Source organism: Oryza sativa, chromosome 2, assembly GCF_034140825.1.
Source record: "Oryza sativa Japonica Group chromosome 2, ASM3414082v1".
NCBI lineage: Eukaryota > Viridiplantae > Streptophyta > Magnoliopsida > Poales > Poaceae > Oryza > Oryza sativa.
Window position 1 is genome coordinate 28,280,742 of NC_089036.1, and position 18,949 is coordinate 28,299,690.

Below are 18,949 nucleotides of genomic sequence, written 5' to 3' on the forward strand. Positions count from 1 at the left end.
TAAGTGATGTGAACTTGTGCGATGATGGATGGTGTATGCGATATTGATATATATATATATATATATATATATATATATATATATATATATATATATATATATATATATATATATATATATATGACCATCTTATGCTCATGAATGAATATTTGTTGAAGTTCACATTGAAATATTGCTTATGTGTTTGTGCTTATTGGAATGTGAAATTGAAATGTGCATTGGCTCCATATTTGTTGTCTATGATTGATATGCACAGGTTTAGGGGGAGCTTTTGATTTCCATTGCAATATATGTCCATGTGATCTATGTTTGATTATATATATATTTGTGGTGTTTGTCATCAATTACCAAAAAGGGGGAGATTGAAGCATCTAGTCCCCCGTTGTTAATTTTGGTAATTAATGACAAACGCTAATTGTGGACTAACCGTTGCTATTGAGATAATATTTTAAGTTAGGTGTCATGTGTGCGCATGGATGACTATCGATGGATTAAAATTGACGGCGCAAAGCAAAGAGAAAGAAGACGGTAAAACTAGTGCTTTAATTTAATTGATCGAGGTGTAGGGCGATCAAATTTGCTAGTTTATTTTTTAGTTTCGCCGTACTATTAAGAGGGGTAATGACCTAGCAAAGAGATGATTTTAATTGCCACATTAGGTCATTATGCATTTAGACTTGTGCTCGCTTTTCATCACACACAATCACTTGGGATTTCACTGGTTTCGGCCTGACCAGGGGCGGTCAGACCGGCCACATAGTGGCGGTCTGACCGGCGTGCCCTGGCCGGTCTGATCGGCTGCAAGATGGCGGTCTGACCGGCGAATAAGGCAGGTCTGACCGGCGGCACATGCGCGGTCAGACCGTCCCCCTGGAGGCCGGGATGGTGCTGCTCGGGGTGGCCGATACAGAGCCGACGGAGCCGTATTCGGTCAGACTGAGGCGATGGTGGTCTGACCGAGCCGAGGTCGGTCTGACCGCCCACTCAACGCCGGTCTGACCGGCCAGGCCGATGGGGCCCTCTGACAACACTACAACAGCTAGTTTTCTAGCCGTTGTAGAGTAGCACGGTCTGACCGGCCGCATACCTCCGGTCAGACCGGCAGAGCACAAAGTTAGGGGATTTCGCCCCCAACGGCTAGTTTTGGTTGGTGGGAGTATAAATACTCCCCCTCCAGCAGCAAGGGGTCTCTCTTGGCACCCAATTCAATTGCATACACCCCTTGCACCTCTCTCACACCTACTTGAGCTTTGTGTTCATCCATCTAGTGTGTTAGAGAGTTAATTAGCCAAGAGTCAAGTGCATTGTTTCCATTTGTAGAGCTAGTATGGCACTTGATTGATCATCTCCACGCCGGGTCATTGCTTGTTACTCTTGGAGGTTGCCGCCTCCTAGACGGCATGTGGAGGAGTTGCCCGGTGACCTCTCCGAGAAGATTGTGGAGGAGGCCCGGCGCCGGTTTGTGAGTGGTTTGGAGTTCACCACCTTCGGAGTGAAGGAAGAACTACCCTAGTGATAGAGGCTTGGGTAGTCCTCTCCGTGGGCCGGCTCCCGCCTTGCCTACCCCTTGACGAAGGGGGCGTGCGGTGGCTTCGTGGTTGAGCGGTGGAGTTGGGCTAGCCTCAACGGGGAGTAGGAAACCGGCGAGTTTCCGAACCTCGGTGAAAAATCTCTTGTCTCCTTGTCTCATTTGATTGTCGCATTTACATTTGTGCAATTTACATTTCTAGAGACATACTTGAGATCATATCACCCTAGGATTGCTAAACATTGACATAGGAGTGTGATTTACTTTCCTAGAGATATAATTGAGCCACTATCACTCTAGGTTTGCAAAACATAACTTAGTTGCTTAGTTAGAATTCACCCTCACCAAGCCTAGCAACTTAGGTTAGTTTTGATTAGGTGTCATTTAGTTTTAAATCGCCTATTCACCCCCCTCTAGTCGACATCTCAATCCTACAACCGGGACTAAAGTGGTGATCTTTAGGACTAAAGTGGTGATCTTTAGGACCTCGGCCCCCTGACATGTCTCTGACAGCGAATGAACCGGGACTAAAGATCATAGAATGGCTATGGGGTTTTTAACCGAGGCTAAAGATCATAGAATGTCTATGTGGTTTTGGGTCGATCCAGTAAAGATCATTTCTCTAGTAGTGCAGCTTGCTATATTTGATATAAAATTTAAACTTATGAGTTGTTATATTTTGGTATGGATAAAGTATAAAAAAACATGTTGGAGAAATATAACATGCCTACTTAAGCCTCCTTTGGATTGAGGCTTTTTAAGGAAAAATTCAGGATTCAAATTCCGATTTGAGAATGGTATATGCCTTAGGAAAACAACGAAGAAAAAACGGAGGGAACAAAAATCCTGCACCTATTATTTCATAGAAAAAGTGCATGCAAAAATAAATCCATCTAGATCGACCTATTTTTCCTCTTGCCATTGCATAAGATCAACACAGGGTAACAACTGTGTGATTGTCGTGGGCTTGTGGCCAATTGCCAACAGCGTGGAAAATTTAGTTATGACTTATTGTGCGATTTTTTTTATTCCTATGTTTCAAAGAAGCAATCCAACAAAATTCATATGTTTTATAATTATTTGTTTTACACGTACAATCATATTCAGTACTATGTTTCTTATATTCTTACCTTCTTACTATCATGTTTCAAATGGAGCCTTTAATTTAGTGTTTCGCATACAAGCTGTGATGAAAGTAGAAAGATATTTAAGTCCCGATAAAACTTTTACTATATCAAGTTTTTGTTATAGAAATTCCATGGCCAATCCTTTCAACCGCTGAAAATTTAATTGAATGTTTAGCGACGAGCCCAAACAGCAGCCAATGGTAGCCAGGCGATGGCTACGTTGTTGTATACAAGGTTTTAGACCAAGCAACCTAGCTAAGAGCAGGTACAATAGCAGACTATTAGTCAGTTACAAGTATATTTTAATGAGATAAAAGATAAGAGAGAATAGCAGCAGGCTATAGATCTGCAGCCAGCTGCAGTACGGACTCCAAGACGCAATGTATGTATGATAGGTGGGACCATATACTAATAGAATAGTAGACAACTATTGTATGAATTAGCTATTAGATTGGCTATAGATGAATTAAAACTAGTAGTGGACTATGCTATTAAACTTGCTCAAACACAGTCAGAGATGAACAGGGTTATATTACTTTATCCTCGCCGTAGCCTCGGCTATCTTCTCTTCGACTTCCATAACTTACCGATGATGCTGGATCAATCATCGAAACCCTGTATTAGTTATCATTACCTAGTTTGTGCTTGTGCTTCCCTAGCCACCACCACCATCTATGGTGATCTGTGCTTAAATTCTTTCCACTGCAGAACTGCACCACTGTATCCCCACACCTTTGCGTGAGCCAAAGCTATAAGTTTTATGCTGTACTACGACCTGGTTTAGGGCAAGTACTATAGGCATCCAAGCACAATCTCCTAGGTGTCACATAAGCTAAAATAGTGAGGCGGAGGAGAGAAGAGATGAGAGAGATAAGCAGCCACCTCTCATGCAAGAGGTAACCACTACACAAAATTCAAGACAAAAGGAGAGAGAGGAAGAGTAGATTGGGCAAACAAACATTGGGGCTAGTGTATTAGAATTAGTATAGATTTGATATATTGTACATGTTACCTCTACATTTATTAGTTGATGATGTGGTCAAGATTAGATGCAACATTCACCTCTTTTATAAAACTTGCCCTTAGTACCCAACTTTTTCTTCAAACTTCCAACTTTTTCATCACATCGAAACTTTCCTACACACAAACTTTCAAATTTTCCGTTACATCATTCCAATATCAATCAAAATTCTAATTTTAGTGTGAACTAAACACACCCGCAACGTTTGAAGATTGGAAATCTGGAATGATGCTTAGCTTGGAGTTTTCTCGGAGCTATCGTTTCGCTTCTTCGCGGAATAAGTGAAAGGTTATATTTACAAACGAAAAGTAATCTATGAATAAAATTTTTATATAGGTGTTCCTAGTGATCTAAAAGTAAATGCTGAAAAACAAATTTTAATGAGAAAACCACAAAATCAGGTCCAAATCTAAGATTAAAAATTTAAATTTTGACTGCTAAGCATAAATAAAAGCGAAAAGATGTTACACGAACCTATTCAGAAAAACTACCTAACGGCATCCCGTGGAGACGGGATAGTAGTACTGCCTTATCTCCTCTTCCCCTCTCTCTGTGTCTCTTCCTCTCCACTCGCTCTCTCTCTGTCTCTTCCCCTCCACTCGATCTCTCTCTCTGTGACTACCACCCATGAGCATGGAGGCGGCGATGACGATGACGACGACGACGACGGTGCCGTCACCACCAGCCCCCGCGGACGACCTGGATGACAGCCGGCAGGGCTCCCGACCACCACGGGCGACGGCCACCGTCGAGAAGCCTCCCCATCAAGCTCCTCAAGCCGCTCCTCCTCTTCGTTGTTCTTGTCGCTGGCTTCCTCGCCGCTGCCACCCTCCTCCTCATCGGCGGCGCTGGCGCCTCCTACGGTTGGGGAGCGGTGGACGCGGCCACCGGGGGTGAGCGCTTGGCACAACATGAGTGATGAGGAGCTGCTCTAGGCGGCGTTGATGGAGCCACAGGTTCGGCGGTTTGGAGCGAGGCACGATGACGAGCGACGGAATGGCACAAGGTAGGCACTAGATCTATCGCCTCCTCTTCCTCTTCCTTTGCCGCCGCCCCGCTGCTCGACCTCCCCGACCCGCGACTCCTCCTCCTCCTCCTCTCTCTTGGGATATCACACTGATACCTAGGTATCAGCTCGATACCCAGGGTACCAGGTATCAGTCGATACCCAGGTACCAAGGCCTGATACCCAGATACCAATGCTTGACACCTAGGTATCAGCTCGATACCCAGGTACCAATGCTTGACACCTAGGTATCAGCTCGATACCCAAGGTACCAGGTATCAGTCGATACCAGGGTACGAGGTACTAGGTACCAACTGATACGCAAGGTACCAAGTATCAGGATGGAGAGGAGGTAGAGGTTCTAGAGCATGTTGCCGCCGGCGTTGTGGTGACCGAGACACCGAGACCGCTGGCTTCTTCTGCTTCTGTGGCAGCGGAGGAGGAGCCACCTGCGCTCACCGGCAATGAGGCGACGGGAGCAGCGGGCAAGGACGACAACGACCTTGGCGAGGAGCGCGAGGGAGGAGGGGAGAGGCCCCGGCGCCGGCAGCGACGGGAACGCTAGTGGAAGAAGCAGCGCCACAGCGCGCGGAGGCGGCACCGCAGCGGGCGAAGGACGACGTCGTGGATCGTGCCGTCGTTGTCCACGGCCGCCGGAGACGACGACGACGACCCCGCCAGCTTCATCTCCGCCTCTCGTTATTTTCTCCTGTGAGAGAGAGAGAGAGAGTTTGTGGAGGAGAAGGGAAGGAGATAAGGTAGTGGAGATCTTATCCCGTAGCAACGGGATCCCATTGTATAGCTGTCCTCGAACCTATTCCACCGCCACGCGAGCAAGGGATGCCATTTTCTTTTTGGCCCCCGCTTGCAGCGTCACATGCAGCCACGCGTATGCTTTTTCTCTTCAATTTTCCCGCAGGAGAACGAGAGAAAACGCACCGTTGGCCGCGTATCAGGGATTCGGGGCATCAAGGTCCAATAGCTGAATAGCACATCGCCATCACAATGCCAGCGCCTCTCCCAGGTGTCGGAACCGGAGAGAGGGAGAGATAGAGAGACCTGGAAGGCTGGAAATCGAGAGCAGCGAGGCGGCGAAACAAGCAGGCGGCCCGGCTCTCAGTCTCATCCCGTGCCTCCTCCGCCTCCCTAATCGTAAGCGCACGCTCCACTCCGATTACCTTGTGTTGGTATTTTTGTACTTTCGCTGTAGCTGCTGTTTTTTGGGTCCGAATCGAGCTGAGGGGATTAGGCGCCTAAATTACTTCTGCTAGTTTCGGATTTTGGATGTTCTAGTGCAAAACGGACGGTTGGATCGGCTGCTTGTTTTGTGCGGTTCGACGGAACTGTGGATGTCGTTGTCGATCGAGCGATCGATCTATCGCGCGTGTGGCTAGAACCGTGCGTTCAGCTGTTGTGGCATTCTGTCGAACACCTTATGATCAACCATGGGCAGGTGCGGCTTATAGCAATTTCAGTGTGCTAACTGGAATTAGCAGCGGCCTGTAGGCTAAAACGGTTGTTTGTCTGGAAATCCATACCCTCCCCACATCCTCCCCTTACATGCAGTGATTGTTGCTGATCTGATGGAGTGTACTATCTTCTTTCGGGATGCTGAAAGACCATGGAAAGCTAATTTAAAACATCCCCTTGTTATGCAGTCAATTTTCAGATCATGTTTTGGAAAGCCGTTAAATTTTCGTGCACACTGCACAGATTTGTCCGTCAATAGTTTTCACTTTTGCAGTTTGTCATGCATGTTGACGCGGTCATCCTTGTTAGCCTACTATAATTAGATTGGTGCATGTCGCGTCAGTTACTTTTTAGTTAACCCGCTGTTTAAAACAGTGTGATGGCTGCACCCACATGCAAATGTTGGCTGATATCCAATTTTTAGGACCAGACATGCCAAATTTGCCAAAACATGTTGAAAATTGTGGTCAGTATGTCAGTTATGATCTATCATAATTTTTCGTGCCATTTTTGCTTAAACAACCTCATTCACTTGCTTTAGCAGTATTCTTTATTAAAAATTATCAGTCATTCGTGTGTCAGATTTTTATCTAATAGTATCTTTCCCCTATGAAAGTGCTTGGATTCTCAACTGGTTTTTGTTGTTACAATTGAATTGCAATAACCATATCACTGTCAATGCTCTGATGTAAGAATAATGTAAGAGAAAAAAAAGAGGAGGAAAATATGGATGCAGACAATCTGTGCAGCTGTGCTTCTAGGAGAGTGTCATTTACCTTCAAGTTTTTAGAATTTGCTCATCTTCATCTTTCATTAAAATACATGATTTTTTTTGTGTTCTTCCGTAGCCATGAATGCATGCTCACTCTATAGTTTTCTTAATTTATTCTTGCAGGTCAACCATCTAGATGTCTCAGTCGGTGCAAGGGTCTTTTTGTTAGTTACTTTGCAAAGTTAAACTTGAAAATTTAAAGGATAAAAAAATGTCCAGGACTGCAATAATTTTGCATCGATTTCGTCAAGCAGCTGCCAGTCAGAGCCTCGTAGAGACTTCTCTTCAGTCATGCCCATATTTTGGTGTTCCTCTGAGATGGTTAAGCTGCACAGAGCAAACTTCAAAATGGGAAACTTCTACATCTTATCAGATTGATGACGTAGATCAATATTCACCAATTAGTAGTGTAGCAAAAATCTGCACACATCCCCTTTCATCTCACGTAAACCACTGTTATCACCACAGTCGTTCACTGGGTTTCTCAAGTGTCTCAAGTTCTCGTCGCATGTATTCCTCTGATGCTAGAGCCAAGCCAGAAGATTACAAAAATGCTATGGCCAAAGTTTCTTCTACAGAAACTTCTGAAGTCGGCGCCACAGATCACAGTGGCAACACTTGGATTGATATTTTAGATAGTGCCCGTCACTCTACCATAGATGCTACTGCAGCCGCACTTAAGAAACTGAAGGCGATGACTGATCCAATTGTACCTTGCATCCAGGAGTTATATGCTACCTATCCAGATCTACAGAGGATGGTCATCCCACTTGGTGGGACACTGATGGGTACAGCAGTTGCATGGTTTGTGATGCCTATTGTTCTAAGGAAGCTCCACAAGTACACTTCAGAAAATCCTCTCATAACGCTTGAAGGGGAGTCAACTAAGAAATACATGTCCTATCAAACAAGCTTGTGGAGTGCATTGGAAGATCCTGCAAAATGTATTATCACTTTTATGGCATTTTCACAGATGTAGGTCCAATTTCACACTTCAAGGAGAAATTTATTCGTTTGATGCATAGTATTGTTATAGTACAGGTGCTAGAAATGACATCTAAATTCACCTAATCTTATTCTAAGGGAAATTCCGAAATTCCTCTAGTGTATCTTATATTTTTTAACAAAGATGCTATATGATGCATTTCACACTTGTTTTGTCCTCTAAAGCATTTGTCTGCAGCATTATGTGCAAGAAATTTGTTGGCAAATATATGTTCTTCACTTTTCCTTACAGATTGGTAGCATGATGTTATTTTCTTCTTTTGTACAATATGATACAAATTATAGATACTTTCTTAGTTAGATATAAATATGTAAGTGAAATGATTTTTAGTGCTGTAATTCGTTCTGTATGTATGGAATGCATCTAATTCTTTCTCCTTCTTCAGGGCTGCAATTGTTGTGCCAAGTATTTCAGTTTATCTTCCACAGGCATGGAGAGGAACATTTGTTGTATCTCTTCTGTGGTTTCTTCAGAAGTGGAAAACTAACTTCATTGCTAATATTATGACCAATCAATCTGCTATAGGGATGGACAGAGACAGATTGTTAACATTTGATAAGGTGTCATCGTTAGCACTAATTGCACTTGGAGGAATGGCTCTTGCTGAAGCTTGCGGTGTACCTGTGCAGTCAATATTGACTGTTGGTGGTGTCGGAGGTATGCTCAAGTTTTCAGGAAATAGTACACATAAGAGGCTGTTTGTTTCAACTCATACTTATTTCTTTTCATGACAAATTCCTCTTCAATCTGTATTATGGTAACTTTCCTGCCGATAACTAAAATCTGGATAAAATGTGAACTAACAGCTTTTCCTTTATGCTTCTCTAGGTGTTGCTACTGCTTTTGCTGCTAGAGATGTCTTAGGTAACATACTGAGTGGGCTCTCTCTACAATTTTCAAAGCCATTCTTGGTTGGGGATAACATAAAGGTGCATGCTCATTTTTTGGAACCATGAATTTATTTTTACATAAAATCTGTATGAGCTACCAAGTTTAAAGTCTTGATTCTTCAAATACTCTGGATGAGACGTTCTCTTGTCTTAATAGCTAATATGGTGGAAAGTTCAGATATATGTTTTTTATTATCTAGCCAAGTCACGGTCTGTTAGGAAGATAATCATTTTACGACAACAAAGGAGATAAAAAACGTTGGAGATTTAAATAAAAAATAACTCAACTACTTGATAAAGTTTGAAATAACCCATCCTATCTCAAGCATGTTTCGATTAAATGCATCCTAAGTCTAGAATAGTGCATTATGATTTTTGTTCTTTCAGAAAAAAAAAGGTGCAATTGATTCAACTCTTAGAAAAAGGACTAAGTATTGAAACCATCCAAAATTGACTTGTGAACGCTATATCCTGGCCTCCTGTGTAACATCAGATTCTTATTGGACTTTTTTCGAAGAGTGAGAACGTCAAACTATCAGTGGAAGGAGTAAATGTAGGCTTAGAAAAACAAAAACGTTCACTAAAATTATCAACCATTCAATATTCCATAATCCTGATCAGCAAGCATGCCTTGAGGTGTCTCTTTAGCTTTGATACTCCTATATCGAAATTCAGAGCAATAATACCTGAGTAATTTGAAGTTCTTTCCTTCTGCAGGCTGGGTCAATAGAAGGAAAAGTTATTGAAATTGGACTGACATCCACGTTATTGATTAACCCAGAAAACCTCCCTGTTGTAGTTCCTAACTCACTGTTCTCCAGCCAAGTAATTCCACCTTTGTGGTGATTCTGTTTTACTTTTGTTTCCTGAAAGACAATGCTCCTTGGACATGATTTCCATTTCATAGACCATTGTTTTGACACTGCTTCATGTTGACCCTCCATATGATTTCGTCTGATGATACAGATTATAGTCAATAAATCAAGAGCTGTGTGGCGTGCTAGGGTGGTAAAAATTCCTGTTATAATTGAAGACCTTGAAAAGATTCCTACTATATCAGAGGAGATAAAAGTGAAGTTAAGGTCCAACCCAAACATTGATGCTCCTTACTGCTATCTCTCACGGTTAGAAAGTTCACATGGAGAGCTTACCATTGGTTGCAACATCAAAAGCATGGTATGTTAATTATACTCTTATCATAGTTCTGACAAGTTTGGAATATTAGTGATTGCAACATCAAATGCATGGTATGTTAATTATACTCTTATCATAGTTTGACAAGTTTGGAATATTAGTGATTTTTACCTCTCTTGCACTTCGATGTGAAATAAATCAGGGCTTCACAAGCACTTGCTATGGTAAACTGGTACCGACTGGTATGTCCTAGTGGTATAGTCTGCACTGATGTGTATGCATGTTTCGTACACAACTGCATATTGACACGAGCTCTACAGAGAACCATGGTTTCGAGCGAAGTAATAGACCGTCCAAAACAACACACATTATTCACTATAGTAGGAACATAATGTCATAGGCTCCAGCGATGTCTTGCACTCACACTGCAAGAAGTCTAGGAGCTCCCACAGCACAGTTGTTGACTGCTTCGTAAGAGTAGGACAATTTGTGTATTTTGTTAGATTTTGTCAAATCTTGGGATTACATCATGCAGTTTTATGTTAGTTGTTTACAGATAAATGCATTTAGAGCATTCAAAATGCAGAATGACTATGTTATTATACGCACCTCAGCCTTTCATCCGGAATGGAGGAGAGATGGCGATGAGATAAGAGAGAATATATAGTGAAAGTCTCTACACATCCACCAATGGAGATCACAAAATGTGACTTGACACATATTCGAGGAAGAGGCAGAAAAAGCTAGAAACAGTGCGTTGTATTGTAAAAGTTGTTTCTACAACTCTTTCAGGTTATTATGGCAAAAGCGCTTTTTACGTTGTGAAATGCTCTTAGGAAGCAAATTAACAAAATGACTGCTCTTTTTAGTGGGGCTTAATAACTCAACCTGAACTTGATGATGTGTTTATAAAGAGCTGTTCTTAGAGAGTTAGAAAATTCATTTGTATTCTATTTTCTTGATTACTCTAACAATATTTTTATGATACTTTTGTAGAGAAGAGACGAATGGACAACAGTGGAACAAGATATTCTTTTGAAAGCTGCCAGCATTGTCAAGCAATACGAATCTTGAACTTGCGAGCACATTACAGTTCTGTTCTATCCCTCTCCATTTTACTGCGAGAAGAGGTTAAAGTGGTTACTCTTTTTCTAGTTTGGTATGGGTATATGGGACTGTAAATAGAGTTCTCATGTCCCATACTCTAATGTTTTGATCACATGTGCCATATGCCTTTCCTATTTAAGGAAGTGACCCTTTGTCATCCTACTGTTACATGGATACAAGAAAAGGAGATGAAAGATGAATCACCTATGCACTTCTGTGTTCTGTCCGCCTAATGGATTATACTTGGCTGAATTCCCAATCCTTGCATACACCCACGTCTATGGTCATCGTCTTGTTTCCTTCCTGTCCTTTGGGAGACGACAGCACCCTGCAGCAATTTCGCATTGGAGACTGCAGATTCATGTAAAACTGACAGTTAATATACTTTGTACACTGCTGTGATTAAAAATTGCTCAATCCTCTGTTCATAAATCATCAATGTGAGATCGGTGAGGATTACCCGGTCCCATAAGCCGGGGTCAGGTTTCTTGAGCACGACCACGGTGTCGAGCAGCGCGTCCGGGTCGGCGATCTTCCACCGGCACGGCGGGCGCATGTCATTGCGGTGGCGCCACCGCTGGTACGTCGTCACGGTGGTCTCCCCGTCGCGCGCCACCGTGCGGCGCGCCGACGAGAGGTAGTAGAACGACGGTTTCTCGCAGGGGCGGCGCGCCAGGGGCCTCGTGTTGAAGGCGTGCGCCTTGTAGTCCGCGCGCTTGTACCAGTTCAAAAATGTCCGCGCCGGCAGCTCCATCTCCCGCGCCGAGATCATGCCCCTCGACGCCATCACCACGAACCCCCACGACACGGACACCGTCCACCGGTTGCGCGCGTCGTAGCATATCGACTGCTGCACGGCCCCCGCCGAGTCCAGCGCCACCGGCCCTTCGAACAGCCTCCGCAAAGCCGCCGGCCGCGACCGCGCGTTGGGGAAGAGCGGCCGCACCACGTCGAGGTGGTGCAGCGACACGAGCGGCGCCACCGGGTGGGCGGCGAGGAGGCCGAGGAGGTCGCCGTACACGTCGTACTGGTGGAACCCCGGGTGCCTCGTGAGCGGCACGCCCAGCTCCGCCATGCACGCGTGGATCCGGTCGTCGCTCCCGTACAGCGACGGGTACCGGTGGATGCAGGCGTCCTGCATCCGCTCCAGCCTCGCCGCCAGCGGCTGGCTGATGGCGAACCCGCCGCCGCCGAACGCCATCCCGTACGAGAAGAAGATGTTCTGCAGGTGGCTCTCGGAAGGGTAGCCAATGTAGTACGGCTGCCGGTGATCCAGCTTCTGGAGGACCGCGACGAGGTTGTCTGGCAGGAAGACGGTGTCGTCGTCGCCCATGACGTACCAGCGCACGCCGGAGAGGCCGAGGCGGAACGTCTCGGAGACAATGCGGGAGATGCGGATGGCGGAGCGGTGGCCGCGGCGGTTCTTGTAAGGGAAGCCGGAGGTGTTCGACGAGATCTTGATTGGTGGCAGCCCGTCTGGCACGCCGGACTCCCGCACCGGCTGATCCATCCACACGAACCCGCGCATTCCGGCGTTAGGGCGCCACCAGATCTTGATATAATCCTTCCGCTTCTCCCACAGCCGAGCGGACGCCGCGATGCCGAACACCACGTGCTGCAGAGTCGTCGCCGCCATCGACACCGGGGCGGGTGGCGGCGTAGACAAGGAGGACGACGACGGCGTGTGGTTGCGGGTGGTGGAGAGTTGGGACAGAGAAACGGAGGAGGTGACGATGGGGCGATCAAGTGGGCAGGACGGCGTGGAGGAGAGAATGGCGTGGAGGGTGTACAGGATGTAGAGGACGGTGAACGGAACAATCAAGATGATGAGGTAGCGGAGGAGGGTGGCCGCGAGGGTCTCCTTGCCGCCGCCGCCGGTGGCGGCGGCGGCCTTCATTGCGCGCGCCGTCTCTGACCGTCTTTACGGTTTCACCTCCTCGTTGCCGTTGCCGTCGCCGTCGGCGGCGAAAAGCGAGAGCTCTCCTGGCGAGAGGAACGGATTGGATTCGCTGGAAGCGATAGATTTTCACGGGGAATGGATCGGATTGGGATGGCGTGGCGTGAGAGCTCGTCGGGTCGCGCATTCTGCTCGCGCGCCGCGCGTGGCGCGTTTGATGGGAGCGGTTTGGCTCCTCCTCGGCTCCGTTTGTTTGTTTCAAGAGATCTCCCCCTCTTCGGTTTCGATTCGCAGCCTTCGCTCCGTGGACCTCACTGGTTATGGTTTCGTGGGCTTCAATTCGTGGTTCATGGGCTTTCAGAAACAGTAACTGGGCAGCAGATGGGCTCATGGCCCAAACCAGTAGAAGAGACTTGGACTTTGAGCCCAGCAGAAAAGAGAAATAGTCGCTCTGATTCCGCTCTAAGGCTGAACCTGCGGTCTCTTTCTCCGGACGGACAAACGCCCAATCTTGACAGGCACAGGGGCGAGAGAGTGCTCGGGTTGTCACTGTTACAGCTAAAAAAGCATGTGATTCCTTCCCTTGTCGTCAGGGCGAGGCACATGGATCATGAGATGCACAATATCTGTCTGCGGGTGGCATCTGTGTCGAGTGACCAACTGACCATGCATGGTCAAGTTCGGGAGTCCTGCTGCTAGAGTGTCTCTACATGCCAGCACGCATCTATATATATGATATGAAGTATGTCCCTCTTGTTGTTTCAAGAAGGCTGAAGTGATGCAGATAGTAGGATTTTATTGTTTATGAAGTTCCTTAAAAAGAAAAAAAGGGTTAGATCTCTGCTATTCAATCTACTACAGTTTGTAGTGGGTCACTTGATGTCCTTTGAACTGTAGTCGTACCACTTGAGCTATCGGAAGAGATTCTGTAGAGATCGTCCTTAGATTTCTTCCCTCGTAGACAAACTCGGGAAGGATATTGGTCCCTTTCTACGGGGTGAACCCGCGACAGCGAGACGGGAATCGGGCGTAGTCCACCCGATTCACGGCACGTCGAAAGCGTGTTGGGCCTCAGTTCGCTTGTTAATTGCTGGCTTGCTGCTTCTCAGGTTGAGGAATCCACCACATTTTGCCACACGCGATGGGTTCGTCGCTCTAACTGTGACGGAATGACACGCGATAGTACATAGCTGCTCTGCCGATTTCGGTGTAGTGTAAAGATGCGAAGGCACGAGGCGGCTTCTGGACTTCACTTGTCACTTGAGATTTCTTCTTGTTTATTATACTCGTATAATAGCTGTGTTGCGTGCAGGCTGGCAGCCGCGAAACCTACGATGGCCGCCGCGTGAGCTTACGAATGTTCGACGCAGCTGCACGGGGACGGAATTAGATTAGTGCCCGGGCGTGGCTGCTGCTGCCGCTGCCTGCCTGGAGCCGGTAGTCTGTCGCTGTCGAGAGCAACGCGTTGACCGGATTTAGCCGCATATTTAATGGATGTGCTCTCTATCTACCCGTCCGTCCTGTTAGCCGCGCGATGACGTGAGTGAAACCGGTCAACACAGGCCGTCGGTCGGTTAGATCACGCGAGATCTTCGTGCTCAGATGAGGTAAAACTCGGTGACCGTTCAGAATCGGTGAGCCAAAGGAGACGGGTAAGATTTGAATAGCGTGGGGAGATTGGATTAAACGGCTTGCCAAATTAGCAAGCACCAAACTGTGGCACTGCTCTGCTTCAACAAATTTAATATACTACTAGTAATCTGCAAAAAAAAAAGGATTCACAACTTCGCAGGCTTGGAAGGTGGAATCGACCTATATAGCAGCAAACTATTCCTACTTGTGTTTTTTTGGGGGGAGTTCTCCTTGGCGCCTATGTACAAATCAGGACGCCTATGTGCCCGTGTGCCGTAGTTGAGGCAGCTCTGTCATGCCGGTTGCAACGAAATTGACCGGGGCGGTGGATTGGCGGGCTCACTGGAAACCGCCCAAGCCGTTGAGCAGCAGCTCGTGTGGTCGCAGCAGCGTCGGGGTGGGCGCCAGCGGCAGCGGGGATGGGTAGTACGAGAGGTCGTAGTCGGAGGGGTCAGGCAGGCCGGAGGCGGCGGGCAAGAGCTCGTCGGGGATGAGCGGCGCGCGGCAGAGCGGGCAGGTGCGCTGCTCGTGGGCCATCCAGCGGTCGAGGCAGCCGCGGTGGAAAACGTGGCGGCAGTTGGACAGCCGCCGCACCTCGTCGCGCCCGCAGATGCCGCTGAGGCAGACCGCGCAGTCGCCGCCACCGCACACCGCCGCCGGGGCGGACGCCACCAGCTCGTCGAACCGCACCACGGGGAGGGCCTCCTCGATGGCCATCGGCGGAATCGCCCTGAACTCGGGCCGGCGGTGCTGGAGCGCCGACGACGACGCCCAACCCTCCGCCATCCCGCCGCCGCGCCCCTGCAGCATCAGGTCCTGCTCCGTGGCCGCCAGGCCGGGCGGGTTGTCGATGAGGTCGCCGAGGCCGACTGCGTGGAAGGCCCAGAGGAGAAAGCGATGGAGGTGGCCGAGGAGGAGGAGCACCTGGAGCAGCAGCCTCGGGAGGAGCAGCTCCGAGTAGCCCACCGGGAAGCCCATGGCGATCTTGGATACAGCCGAATTGTGAGCTGAGCTGAGGTGAGCTTGCGTCTGTGCGGTGCGTGCGTGGTGGGGAGGGGAGTGAGTGAGGAGGCGGCGTTATATAAAAGCGGGGAGGAGGTGAGGGAAGCAGAGGAGAGGAGAGAGGGGGGCGGAGAATTAACGCGGAAAGATCGTCGAGGCTGGGGGGAGTCGCTGGTTGGTTGGTTACCTTGTTGGTTTGTGCGTGCGCGTGGGTGTGCGTGTTGCGGTGCGGGTCGTGGGCTTGGCTTGGGTGGACTGGACTGGCTAGGCGCGCGGTCAGTAGCAGAGTGGAGTAGCAGCAAGGCGTAGCAGCGTGATCTGCTTTAGCCGTAGCAACATGCCTACTCCTACTTGTGTAGGTAGGCCCTCCCCGTCCCTCTTGCGTAAGTAGGCCCTCACCGTCCCTGCAGGCTGGCTGCAAACACCGCTCCCAGTTTACTTCGGCCGCCTTTAGTTTTAAAGTTTTTCTTCAAACTTTCAACTTTTCTATCGTATCAAAACTTTCCTACACGCAAACTTTCAACTTTTCTATCACATCGTTCTAATTTCAACCAAACTTCCAATTTTTGCGTGAACTAAACACAGACAAACCGATGAAAAATTTGTTGCCGAGGACTCGTGCAAGTTCGCGGTAAACCTGGTAAGATTCTTACATCTAGCATAACGTCCATACTGCACGTTACATGTGACAGGATGAAATTGAGTAGGCTCAGTTTTTTTTGACAGCAGCAGTGCGCCCTACCTCCTAAGAAGCTCAAGGGCGTCCACGTAGGAAAATGCAAACAGGGCTTCTATATACACAGTGCGTGGAGCTTAATGTGGGCTCACCAAAAAAAACTTTTTACCCATATCTGTTCCACCACGAAAGCATTTGTTGCTTTCTCCGCCGCTCCTTCGCTCCTTCCCCCTCTCTCTCTCGCTCACACGGCGACCTCCGACAGGCGGCACAGATCCAGCGCCGCTTGGAAGAAGAAGCGGGCGCTTCTCCCCTTCCTCCCCCCCCCAAAGGATCTGCTGGTGGCGAATGGGTCGGCGGCTAGTGGCGGCACGGATCGGGTCACGACGGAACAACGACGACAACAAGGTCAGGCGCCAGATCCGCTGCCTCCTCTTCTTCCGCTACCGCCATCTTCCCTTCTTTCCTCAGGATGGTGGCCTCACCGGCGACCGCCGCTGCATGGGATGTGGGGGCGTCGCACGAGGCCATGCCTCTCCGAACGTGTCGTCCGACCCATTCCTCGCCCCACCCTGACAAACCAAGACATAAAACGGGTGGTTCACTTTGGCTACGCGGTCCTCAGGTTGGTAGCGGCAGATGTGTATCTGGAGTGGAATCTCCGATGTGGCAGCCCGGGGCCGAACGCCAACTAAGCACATTGTGAATGCCCTTATGGAACTTTCTTCGGTATTTATTTATTTATTTATTTTTCTCTATTACTTGATATTATTTTTTAGCGATGCGAGACAGAGTAATACCAGCCTTTGTTAAAAATTGAATAAATTTCGCTTTAAAATAAAAAATAGTTCAACGGGGCAAATTTGAACAGAGTGAGGTAAGTGAGCTTTTTTTTAATAGTGGATCCAATTTTCAATTAAGTTTGTAAGTCAAGAATATAATATATAAACAAAACTAAAACTTATACAAGCATACAATATTCTAAAACTTATTCATATGCAAATGTACAATATTTTTCTAAAATCTACAATCTTACGAGACCATGTCTGGTTGACAAATAATCACTACCGGAGAAACCATCTTTCATCGGTCGTCCAAAAACCACAATAGTCCGGGACTAAAGATTATTTTTATTCCGAGTTAAATTTTTTTTTTGAAGATCAATTTTAGTCCCAGTTAAAAGAAGTTATCAGGTCTACTCAGGCCCTAATTAACTTAGTCCCGGCTAGTATAAACAACCAGAACTAAAAATATATCTTTAGTCCCAGTTGTTTATCCCAAGCGGGACCAAAAATCCTCCCGAGCAACGCGCGCGCCAAGTCCTCTCTTGGGGACTCAACTGGTCTTATCAATCCCCTTCCCCTTCCTCTATCTTTAATATCAGCCTTATCCCTTCCTCTCATCTTGATGCAACATCGGCCGGGCACTTCCCCTCTCCTCTCCCCTTCCTCCCCCTCCCCGCCAAGTCCTCTCCTCTCTTGCTCTTTGGGTCAGCGGCGGCGGCCGAGCGGGAGCGGCGGTGGCCGGGCGGGCGCGGTGGCAGGGGAGGCGCGCGCGGCGGCCTCGCGCTCCCCTCCGCCAGATCCGGTGGCGGCGGTGGAGCGGAGGGGATGGCGGTGGCAGCGACGGCCGTCAGCTGGCAGTGCCCTCTCCTGCGGGTGCGCGCATGCATGGAGGCCGGCCGGGCATCCCCTCTGCTGGAGATTTGTCATTTCTTTCTCTTTTTTTTGGAGAATTTATGTTTCATTGTATGGATTGAGATGAAGAATTTGTGATTCATTGGATGAATTGAGATGCATAATTCTTTTTTGAGAATATGTGATTCATTGCATGGATCTGAGATGTATAATCTATGATGTATTTGATTTGTGATATTTGAGATGTTACTTTGATTTTGGGTTTGATTTGGGAATATACGTCCCACTCGATTTGGGAGAAAATCACTTAGGGATTAAGTAGTAAGTAGCAAAAAAAATGAAAAAAAAAGAGAAAAGGAAACTAACCGGGACTGACGCTGCCCTCTTTAGTTGGGACTAAAGATCCAACTTTAGTTCCGGTTATTTCACTCGGATTCATAGCCCCGGTTGAAAGGTTCTCAACCAGGACTACAAAAGGTTTCTCCAGTAGTGAATTTTGCCACACATTCTTCCGCCAGATGACTATCCATAGCATTTCCATACTTTCGTGGCAACAAAATTAGCCACCAACCTTAGGCAAAGTTGGACACGAAGTTAAGGGTGAGTTCGGATCAACTGTTTGGATAAATTTTTCGGTGACACGTAAAACAAGGTAAACCGTTAGCGCATAATTAATTAAGTATTAACTAAAATTTAGAAATGGATCTATATGGTTTTTTTAAAAGAAACTTCTTTATAGAATAATGTTTTTTTAGAACCCACCGTTTAGTAGTTTGAGAAACATACTAATGGAAAACGATAAATCACCCTTTGGAGTTATAAAATAACTCCGCTAGTCTATCACAAATGGACCAGGAATCTAAGAAGTTATATGGACTGACCAACAACCCTAAGATTAGGAGTGGCACTTAGTTTGAAAACCACAAATAACCTTATAGTTAAAATATACGAAGTTGGTTTATTAGAAGTAAACTAATCATAGTCCATCTTTCTACTACGGAGGGTGTATTTGGTTGAGAATCACACTTTGCCATAACTAAGATC

At 47.1% G+C, this 18,949-nt stretch overlaps 3 protein-coding genes across 4 annotated transcripts; 1 reads left to right on the forward strand and 2 right to left on the reverse strand.

The window, feature by feature from the left end:
* Positions 1–5,704: 5,704 nt before the first annotated feature.
* On the forward strand, positions 5,705–11,268 carry LOC4330322 (mechanosensitive ion channel protein 1, mitochondrial). Of its 2 annotated transcripts, XM_015772164.3 has the most exons (7): positions 5,705–5,834; positions 7,048–7,899; positions 8,316–8,587; positions 8,759–8,859; positions 9,538–9,645; positions 9,787–9,996; positions 10,951–11,268. In XM_015772164.3, exons 2-7 carry the CDS (start codon positions 7,136–7,138, stop codon positions 11,026–11,028), a joined length of 1,533 nt encoding a protein of 510 aa, XP_015627650.1. In that variant the 5' UTR covers positions 5,705–5,834; positions 7,048–7,135; the 3' UTR covers positions 11,029–11,268. The 2 variants fall into 2 exon arrangements, with proteins under 2 accessions (XP_015627650.1, XP_015627651.1); XM_015772165.3 differs by lacking the exon at positions 9,538–9,645.
* LOC4330323 (uncharacterized) lies at positions 10,985–13,183 on the reverse strand. The gene is made up of 2 exons (XM_015772163.3): positions 11,522–13,183; positions 10,985–11,412 (listed from the first exon to the last, which is right to left on the reverse strand). The coding sequence occupies exons 1-2, from the start codon at positions 12,956–12,958 to the stop codon at positions 11,299–11,301; spliced, it is 1,551 nt and encodes a 516-aa protein (XP_015627649.1). The 5' UTR covers positions 12,959–13,183; the 3' UTR covers positions 10,985–11,298.
* Positions 13,184–14,611: 1,428 nt separating this feature from the next.
* LOC4330324 (brassinosteroid-responsive RING protein 1) lies at positions 14,612–15,639 on the reverse strand. The gene has a single exon (XM_015767985.3). It carries the CDS (start codon positions 15,566–15,568, stop codon positions 14,930–14,932), a length of 639 nt encoding a protein of 212 aa, XP_015623471.1. The 5' UTR covers positions 15,569–15,639; the 3' UTR covers positions 14,612–14,929.
* Positions 15,640–18,949: the final 3,310 nt, after the last annotated feature.